This window comes from Cucurbita maxima, unplaced genomic scaffold (genome assembly GCF_002738345.1).
Source record: "Cucurbita maxima cultivar Rimu unplaced genomic scaffold, Cmax_1.0 Cma_Scf00007, whole genome shotgun sequence".
NCBI classification, from domain to species: domain Eukaryota; kingdom Viridiplantae; phylum Streptophyta; class Magnoliopsida; order Cucurbitales; family Cucurbitaceae; genus Cucurbita; species Cucurbita maxima.
In genome coordinates, this window is record NW_019272023.1 from 4,838,613 (window position 1) to 4,848,661 (window position 10,049).

Sequence of the window (10,049 nt, forward strand, 5' to 3'; positions counted from 1 at the left end):
TTAAAACCAGCTTGGCTGCCTAACAATATTTCAAGCATTTAAACGAATAATCGGCATTCCACCTTTTTCAGCTGTTTGGCTCAACTACTAAATATGTTACCAACACCAAATTTTAAAGCCCACCTTTTTCATTTGTTTGGTCGGAGTATTTAATACGTATCAAGATGCAATTTTAACGAATTCGAATCGTTAATTTTAGCACAGCTCAACTAGTTTTAGACGGATGTCCTTTGTCAAAGTGTTGTGTAGTAGCGTGATTTCAAGTTATATGATTAGAGACAAGCACTCAACAAGTAGATATATTAACTAAAATAGAACAAACTTGAGAGCGACTGAGGTTTAGGTCGATCCGTAGAAGTGAGGTATGAAGAAGACTATTCCTATAGACCACACCAGTCATTTAAATAAATAAATAAAAAAAAAAAAATAAAAAATTTCTAGGAGGTCCCCATATATAAAGTTATTCAAAGTAAATAAGCTTTTTTTCACCTTTAATTAGTTATTCATGAGGTAATAGAAGACAAACTTAGGTTGCATTTATGATAAGAGCCCCTTTAAGGTAAATTTCGCATTTAAAGTATAGTAATGACCTTAGATTAAATAGGTAAAATTTATTGTCCAAATGGTATCAGAGGTAGACACCGGACGATATGTCAGTCTTCTCGATGTTTCCCGAAGGGGGTAGACACGAGGCGGTGTGCCAGTAAGGACTCTGGCCCCAAAGGGGTGGATTTGGTGGTGGTCCCACATCGATTGGAGAAAGAAACGTGTCAGTGAGGACGCTGGGCCCCGAAGGGGGGTGGACTGTGATGTCCCACATTGGTTGGGAAGGAGAACAAATTACCTTTTATAAGGGTGTGGAAACTTTCCCCTAAAAGATGCGTTTTAAAGCCCGAAAGGGGTAGCCCAAAGAAGACAATATCTGCTAGTGATGGATCTGGGGCGTTACGGTAAATGTAGTAACTTTCAAATCTTTTAAGTTCTTCTTAACCATCTTATCTTCAACATCACTCTCATTCAGATGTTGTCTTAATCTGCCCCGATGATTGATAGGGTCTGTAATAATACCTTTATGAGTTGGTAGAACTAGGGATGAACTCCGAAAATGCATGAACCTTCTAAGTACGGTGCATTTAGAGAGTCTCCAACCGCTTCTTAATTGTAATCTTGTTCCTATTAGAGTAAGGTGCCATATAGGGAGATGAAGGTTGGCTAGATTGAGAATTGCAACCTCATTTATATGGGGTCTACTAGGAAAATGTTAACTAACCTCTACCAGAGCTTCGGAACAATGTTCATATTGGTATGATGATAAATATGAGTTGGAATTGGTTTAGAGGCATAGTTGAGCAATATGACAATGAAAGATACCAGTAGAGCAATCTAACTAAGATATCTTAGAACATTAAGAACAAATCCTATGAGAAAGATGAGTTCAGAAGAGTTGAATCTTGGGAACTAACGGCTTAAATAGGGTGAAGGAAAGAGAACTTGATAGTTTCCACCTTAGAGTAGTTGAGCTTAAGTGGGTTGATGAAACCTAGGGGATAACTTAGGTAGAGATCATAAGCGGGCGAGCCCACTGTATTTCTTCTGACGAACATCGGCATAGACAACAAGCAGCCGATTGCTCAACCAATCGATCAAAATCTCTAGCGACGGATTGTCGTGCAAATCGTTGTTGTCGATCACTCAAACTTCCTCAAGAACATTTTCGACATCTTATAATTGAGCTACCGAAAAGGAATGTATACCTTAATTGTTGGTGAAGACAATAATTCTTATAACTTATTATTCTAAGTTTTATTCTCTAGAAAATCATACTATTAATCCTACAATATATCTAAATTAATATAAAGTTATATGGGTGCATCAATGCTCGAAAGAATTTGGATGGATAGATGTTTGGGATGTCCTAATGAGATGTCCGACACATGGGTTAGTTCGCAACGGATGTGTTTGAACAAGTCAAGATGGTCGAGTTGTCTTGAGACATGAGATGACATCAAAATGTGTGGGTTGTGTTGTTGGGAACTGAGATGACAATGAGATTCCCAACAAGCGTTCGAGCAAGGCAAGATGACCGAGTTGTCTTGAGACATGGGATGACATCACAATGTGTAGGTCGTGTTGTTGGGAACGAAGATGACGATGAGATTCCCAATAGACGTATCCGAGCAAGCCAAAATAGATGAGTTGTCTCAAGACATGGAATGACATAACGACGCGTAAGTCGTGTTGTTGGGAACCGAGATAACAATGAGATTCCCAACGAACATGCCCGAGCAAGCAAAGATGGCTGAGTTGTTCCAAGACATGGAATGACATCACGATGCGTGGGCCAGGTTGTTGGGAACTGAGATGACAATGAGATGCGACATAGTTGTGTCGGAGACGATTGAACACACACAAGCGGCACATGTGGCCCAACAAACTTAGATTCCACACAAGTGATGTTCGGTTGACAAAGACAAATCTTAGCCTAAAATCTAACCAAACTACAACGCACCACGGTTGAGAAAAATAGGACACTAAATATTTTATTGAAAACATGTATCACACTATTTTAAATTCAATATCTATAAGTTAGCAAAAGATTCCAAAATCTTCATGTCATTACCATTTTAGTAGGTAAGTTCGTTGAGCAAATTGCTCTTACCCTTTATTATTTCCCATGGATTTTTCTTTACAAATAAAAATTTAAATGTTTAAATTAAAAAATGATCCTGGAACTTAGACACCTATTAATATATATAATTTAAACATAGCAAGAAAAATTTTGATATTCATAATTATTGTAATAAATAAATAAATAAATAGGTGACCTAATAAAAAAAAAACTATAAATAACGTTCATTGTGACCTCTATACCATTTCATCCAAAATACCAAACAAGAATTCCATCCCCGAAACCTCATTTCTGCCTTCGGAGCTTTGACCCACTAACCCACCATTTTCTCTCTTCTCCCATTGCACGGAGAAGGAGAGAGCCAGAGCAGCCATGGCCATTTGCTCCACCAGATGTCTCTTCACTCTCTTCGTACTTTCCGCCATTCCCATCGCATTCCTCATCTCGCTTGAGCTCGCTAAGCCCCCTTCCCATGTCTATTACTATCACAGCACCGGCTTCTTCAGGGAGTGCGCCAAATGGGACGATCTCGGCCGCCGGTTTTGGGTTGGTTTTATGGACGGCGGTATCGGCCAGGTTTCCGTCCCCGAGAATCACTCGCCGGATGCCGTTCTCGAAGAAGTTCCGGTGATCAAAGATGCTGAGTTGCAGGGGAATGCTTCTCTTGGGATTTTCGTTGACCGTCCGAGAAATCGGCTGCTCGTGGTCGCCGCCGATTTGCTGGGCAACAAGTACAGCGGACTTGCGGCCTATGATCTCTCATCTTGGAAACGGCAATTTTTGACTCATCTTAGTGGTCCGAGTGAGTAATCGATCTTCAATTTCATTTTTCGTCTGTGAATTTTGAGGTTCATCGGTAACTCCGCCGCATGAATCTCCGCAGGACTTTCGCCCTTTCGTTTAGTCTTTTCCGGAAAATTAGATCTCTATTCTCTCTTTTCTTTGTTTTCGTCGCTTCAATGGTTGATATTAGCTGATTGGTTAGGAGATAACATGAAAATGGCGTAATGATCGGGATCAATTGGTATGACAATGAAAGAGGCCATTAAACCTCTTAATCAAAATCTAAGACGAAATATACTTAGTTTTAATCTATAATGTATTGTTTGCTTTCCATATCATCTAATCCTGATATATGCTTTTAGCTTTTTGAGATTCTTAGTTAGGACTTGGGATTTAAATGGAAAAGTGAAATCATGAAACCTTTTGAAGGCGTTTAAACAAATCATCAATATCTATTTCGTCGGTTGTTGCTGTTTGGCTCATCTTACTTGGTGATATAATGATTTTCTCTGGGGGGAAATTGTCAATATATGTTCTGCTCATATCTGATTGTTTGGTTGTAATGTGTAACTCTTCTGTTCATACATAGAACTCCAAATCATATAGCTCAAACTTTACTTTCATCAAAAGGACCACTGCTAAGCTTTCGATTCATAGTCAATATCAGTTCTAAGATGTTCATTCATGTTGTGTGCTCATTATTCTATCAAGTTGATCTCTTTTAAGCCTATGCAGATGATGAGAAATCCTTTGCGGATGATGTTGCCGTTGATTCCGAAGGCAATGCCTATGTGACGGATGCTAAAAACAGCAGAATATGGAAGGTTGGAGCCGATGGCAAGTTCATATCTATCATCAAAAGTCCGCTATTCATCTCAAAGGATTGGTACAAAAACATTGTTGGTTTAAATGGCATAGTTTATCACCCAGATGGATTTTTGTTAGCTATTCATACATTTAGTGGAAATCTGTACAAGATAGATTTGGCGAAGGGGGAGGAGGTTAAGTTGATCAATGTAAGTGGAGGCAATCTTGTGTTTGGAGATGGCCTAGAGCTACTTTCTCCAACCAAACTTGTAGTTGCAGGGAACCCTGCTGGAAGATTGGTGGAAAGCAGAGACGGGTGGAAAACCGCTTCGTTGGTGTCGACATGTTCGGGACTGAAGCATCGGTTGGCCACGGCTGCAACCGTGAAGGATGGGAAGGTGTACCTCAGCCACATGTTCGGAATGGGGTATCCAAAGAAGAAGCATGCTCTTGTAGAGGCAGTTTTTTCTGCATAGGATGATGATTTTTTGGTAGGAGAGAAGAGTTGATGCAGGTTGAGAAATACAGAAGAAAATTATGTTATTCTGTTTGAGCTTATATTATATTGTGTTAGGTTGTGTTACTTTCAATTTGGAGATTGTGTAACCAATGTTCATGAAACATGCTTTGTTTTCAATTTGGATTTCATTTTCATTTAACAACTTTCAAACTCTTCTTAATAATTAATTGTTCCCTTGTTGCTACAATTAATCCATACTCTTTGCAGGTAAGAGGTAAGCAGTTAAGAGGTCTCGTAAATACAATAATATTTTCAGGATAACTTTGAATGCATACAACAATCTCTCGAAGCAATATGTGTGACTAGAGATAAAACTCCGAACGAATGCTGATGAAGTTGCAAACACAAGATTCCAATTGACGATACCCAAGATCATAGAACTCAACTTCTTCTCTTCCAGCTACATGATTTTTCTGTGAGAGGAGCTTGAGTGTTACTCTTGCAATAACGGGTCAATAATTGTATGACACTTGTTCTAATCAATCAAACAAGTCAACCGTGTAAAATTTAAAACAATTTTAAAGAAAGTAGATTAAAAGTAAATAAGCAACCATAATTAAATCCCTGTATAGTATATTTTGGTGGCTAAGTAGAGAGACTTGGAAAAGACATGTAGCAATGGACAACACTTTTTGAATAAGCATGATCTGGCCATAAACAACATATCTTGGACAAGCATGACCGTAACATCGAGCTCACTCGGCTTTTACAACCAATGACTTCAGTTTTTTTTTTTTTTTTTTTAATTATGTCATTACATATGGAGAGGAAATAGGAATTAAAAGAAAAAAAAAAAAAAGTAAGAAGCATAATTTAAATGGTCAATGTAAAAGCTTAAATGAAGCGTACCAATAGTGAATAAATTATTAAGAAGACTCCAAAATTATTTTATTATTATAATAACTGTTGTTTAAAATTGTGAATAAATTATGAACCATTATCTCAAAAGTCATAAGAAAAGACAACTTGTGTGGCGTACGTACATCTAATCAATATTAAATAAAAGACATGCTAATTTGTTTTTTCTTTATTTTGTTTATTATAATAAAAATAACTAATTATTTTATTTCTTTCCCACATTTTGTTTTTCATGCAAACTTGATAACATGCATTGGCTCAATTTTAAATTAGGACTATATATAAAAAATTTCCTAATTTAGTGGTCCTTCCATTTAATTTTTGTGATATTACACGTTAATCCGTGAAGAGACCGACACACCCTTGTATAAATGTGGAAACTTTCTGTAACAGACGCGTTTTAAAAACCTCGAGAGGAAGTTCGAAAGCGAATGCCCGTGGACCTGGACGTTACAATTTTGGTCTCCCAAATTTAAAAATTATCAAATAGTTTTCTTTTAACTATAGTTTATTTAATACTTTAAAAGTTAACGAGAAGATTAAAATCTAATCTTTTAATTTTGTGTTTAATAGATTGTTCAAGTCTATCTATTTTAATAATTCATGAATTTATTAGACGAGTTTAATAATCTATCAAATAAAAAAATTAATTTTATGTGGGGTCTGATTTTAAATTTTAAAAAAAAGTTGAATATATACCAAATTAAAATTTTAAGCATTTATTTAATATTTTTTAAATTAAAAAACTTATTAGCGACTTTCTTCAACATTTTTTAAGTTATTACTATTTTATTGTTTCCAATAAAATTACCTTAAAAAACTATCGAAATTACATATATATATATATATATTATATAAAGTAAAATTAATAATTAATGAATTTTAGAGTATGGGAATAGGGATGACCATATTTCTATTCAGGAAAGTAATATAAATTATTATCAATTTCAAAAAACATACATACCTATATTTTTCCACTGTGTCGTGCATTTCGTATCATTATCTCCGTTTACCAAAAATGCTAGTCTAAGCAAAGTCGTAAGAAACATATCTAACTAATAAGAAAAAAGTGGGTGAGATAGGTGATAAGTAGCTTGCTTACAAGCCGGTCCGACTACGAGAAAGAAAGAGATCTTTTTCGATACTGACTTAGATCTCGGGTCAAACCTTTAGGTTGGTAGGTTGGATTAGGTTAGGTTGATCTCCTCGAGTGATCTTCAATCAGGGTCCTTCCTCTCTTGATGCGCCTTGTAGACTTTTTTCCGCTCTCTTCATCTTCAATAAGAGTTTTTGAATTATGCACAAGTCAATTGGTCTAAGACAGTTGCAAGATTTAATCTTGAAAGTTCCTAATACTAGAGGTAATAAAGATGGTCAAAACAAATATAACTCATTAATTAAGACGCTAATTACAATTTTAAAATATCATTGATGGCTAACTCCACAATTATTTGTATTTTTTTTTATATATAACTCATATTAAATGTTAGTAAAATCAACATGAACAGGTGCGGTGGGTCCAAAATCAGCCCAATAACCCAAATCAATTTAAAACATTACAGTTTTTAATCAAAATCAGTTTCAACTTTCATAGCATTCAAAAGCTCCAATTAATTTACTTCACAAATCTTGATTCCTTGATTCACACTCAATGAGGATATTAAATTCCCAAAAACGCTCCAGAATCGATCTCTGTTACTGAGTCTCATCTCATAGAACAATTCTGAGTAATACTTTTGAAGGGCTGTTGTTATCCAAGCTTATCCCTGAAGAAAGTGACATTTTTTTAATAGCTTCACGTAGTGATTTGATGGAGTGGAGCAGTTGAGGGTCCAGAGAACTTCCCACTAACAAACCCCATTTTTCAAATCTCTCCTCTCGGCGTCTTTATTCGCTGCCGCTCTGTTTTTGCCCTCGATTTTTGTTCCATTTCGGATGTGACATTTATAATTGCTTTGCCTCCAACACCCCATTTTTGTTTTCCCCTTTTTTTCTTTTTTTTTTTTTTCTCTCGTGCGAATCGATGGAGCGGCAAAGAAGCTTCGCCGTTAAACCCACTAGATTCTTGGTTTTCACTTTCACAATCTCTTCGTTTATCATCTTCCTTTCATTTATTTCCCTTTGGATCGTCAAGAATTCCCCTGCTCGCCCTGAGAGTTTTTTGTTCTTCAACAGAACCCCAGTTGCTGTGAGCTTCTTCAGACCCGTGAATCTCCAGACGGTCAACAGTTTCGGGAGGAATTTCTCAAGAACTGATGCGAATAATACGCATTTGGTCGATACCCATTTCAGGAAATCTGAAAATCTTTCTGCCCACTTGAAGAATCCTGAAAATATTACTGGGTATGGTGGGATTTCGATTCCCGGCGAGCAGAGGAATGAGAACGCCGCGGAAGAAGGGAAGAAAGACGGTGGCGATGATGGAAATACCACCGCAATCCGGCCAAGCGACGGTGAGACTTCGATTAAGGAAGTTGAAGTGCAATTGCCCATCAGCGAGATGATTGATAAGAAAGTTCCATTGGAGAAATTAGAATCCCCAAAAAAGATAGTGAGAAAAGAATCTCATCGGTGTGATTTATCAAAGGGGAAGTGGGTTTTTGATGAGAGCAACCCACTGTACTCGAATGGTTCGTGTCCTTTCATTGATGAAGGTTTTGATTGCGAGGGCAATGGCAGATTGGATTTGAACTACAAGAAATTCAAATGGCAACCCCAAGATTGTGGCGATTACAGGTATGTTCATCTTCATTTTTTTGCTTAGTTTTGGCAAACAAATCCGTCGGTTTCTGGGTTTATGATTGTGGGATTTGAATGAAGATTTAACGCAACAAAAATGCTGGAACTGATAAGAGGGAAGAGGATTGTTTTTGTGGGAGATTCAATCAACAGAAACCAATGGGAATCTATGCTGTGTATGTTGTTTAGTGCTATTAAAGATCCAAGGAAGGTCTATGAAACTCATGGCCGAAGGATCACCAAGAAGAAAGGGAATTATAGCTTTAAGTTTGTGGTAATTCATTCTACTTTGATAAGTTCTTCCATCCTTGTAGATTTATCAGTTGTTGTCATTGTTGATGTCTGTTGTTTCTGTTTCTAGGATTACAAGTGTACTGTGGAGTTCTATGTGTCACATTTTCTTGTTCATGAGGACAAGGCAAGGTTGGGACGGCGACGCATACAGACGCTGCGAATCGATACCATCGATCGGGGCTCGTCCAGATGGCGGGGTGCTGATGTTTTGATTTTCAACTCTGCTCATTGGTGGTCTCATTACAAAACAAAATCTGGGTTAGTTTCTTTGTTGTCCTCATAGTTCTAAGAGAAGCTATGTCCTATCCATTTTGACTGGTTCCATTACTCTTTTGGTGTGAAATCCCAAGTCGGTGGGAGATAGGAGAACAAAACATTGCTTATAAATGTGTGTAAACCTCTCCTTATCGGACGCATTTTAAAACCTTTGAGTGAAAGCCCAAGGAGGACAATATATGCTAGCGGTGAACTTGAGCTATTACATTTGGCCATGTCAATGACTGGTTCTATGATAAACCAGATCGGCTCTTTTGGCCATGCCAATGCTTACTTAGAGATGGCACACATTGAGCCTAACTTAGAATACTCTTTAGTCACAGTCTAATTATAGAAATTCCTGCCCTACTCACTCTTATTCACTATTCTTTATGTCACATGATCCAAATTATGATGAACTGGTTTTATAACAGGATCAATTACTACCAAGAAAGAGACCAAGTTCTTCCTCGACTCAATGTAAATATCGCTTTCAGACGAGCTTTGACGACTTGGGGAGCATGGGTCGATAAGTACATAAATTCAAACAAAACCCGAGTTTTCTTTCGAAGTTCAGCACCGTCCCATTTCAGGTATTGATATCAACTTTTCAGCAGCTTTCAAAGACAGTCTCCTGAGTTGCTGAGTATATGTGTGATGTTTTTGAATATAGGGGAGGGCAGTGGAATTCAGGTGGGCATTGCAGAGAAGCAACAGAGCCTCTAAATGTGACATCATCAAACTTGGGTTACCCAGAGAAGAATGTGATTGTAGAAGATGTGATAAGTCAGATGAAAACTCGAGTTACGTTGTTGAACGTAACTGGTTTATCGGATTATCGGATCGACGGGCACCCGTCCATGTACGGGAAATCGTTTGTAAATAGGCAGGGTTCAAGAGGAGGTGAAGATTGCAGCCATTGGTGCCTGCCTGGTGTTCCTGATACATGGAATGAGTTGTTGTATTTCCATTTGAACTATAAAGAAATGGTGAAATGAATTCTTTTTGTAAGGTTTGTGTATCATATTCCATTGCTCATTCATATTCATGGTTGAAGCCGAAGGTGAGATGAGCTTCCAATTAAAAAATATTATCTATTCATGATAAATAAGGTTTTTTTTTTTTTTTTTTTTTTTTTTTTTTTTTTTTTTTTTTTTTTTTTTT

The 10,049-nt window shown here is 37.1% G+C and overlaps 2 protein-coding genes across 2 annotated transcripts; both read left to right on the forward strand.

Annotated features, from left to right (window-relative positions):
* Window positions 1-2,864: 2,864 nt before the first annotated feature.
* Window positions 2,865-4,872, forward strand: LOC111482480. The gene is made up of 2 exons (XM_023128289.1): window positions 2,865-3,431; window positions 4,148-4,872. Exons 1-2 carry the CDS (start codon window positions 3,002-3,004, stop codon window positions 4,693-4,695), a joined length of 978 nt encoding a protein of 325 aa, XP_022984057.1. The 5' UTR covers window positions 2,865-3,001; the 3' UTR covers window positions 4,696-4,872.
* Window positions 4,873-7,371: 2,499 nt separating this feature from the next.
* Window positions 7,372-9,909, forward strand: LOC111482473 (protein trichome birefringence-like 6). The gene is made up of 5 exons (XM_023128277.1): window positions 7,372-8,333; window positions 8,418-8,610; window positions 8,698-8,888; window positions 9,320-9,478; window positions 9,559-9,909. The coding sequence occupies exons 1-5, from the start codon at window positions 7,621-7,623 to the stop codon at window positions 9,881-9,883; spliced, it is 1,581 nt and encodes a 526-aa protein (XP_022984045.1). The 5' UTR covers window positions 7,372-7,620; the 3' UTR covers window positions 9,884-9,909.
* The last annotated feature ends 140 nt before the right edge of the window (window positions 9,910-10,049 follow it).

What these genes read in the sequence shown, in the direction of transcription:
- LOC111482473 (XM_023128277.1), top strand. Translation starts at nt 7,621, where the DNA reads ATGGAGCGGCAAAGAAGCTTCGCCGTTAAACCCACTAGATTCTTGGTT. An exon ending in ATTATAGCTTTAAGTTTGTG is followed by an intron (nt 8,611 to 8,697) that starts GTAATTCATTCT and finishes TTCTGTTTCTAG; the next exon opens with GATTACAAGTGTACTGTGGA. An exon ending in CATTACAAAACAAAATCTGG is followed by an intron (nt 8,889 to 9,319) that starts GTTAGTTTCTTT and finishes GTTTTATAACAG; the next exon opens with GATCAATTACTACCAAGAAA.
- LOC111482480 (XM_023128289.1), top strand. Translation starts at nt 3,002, where the DNA reads ATGGCCATTTGCTCCACCAGATGTCTCTTCACTCTCTTCGTACTTTCC. An exon ending in GACTCATCTTAGTGGTCCGA is followed by an intron (nt 3,432 to 4,147) that starts GTGAGTAATCGA and finishes AAGCCTATGCAG; the next exon opens with ATGATGAGAAATCCTTTGCG.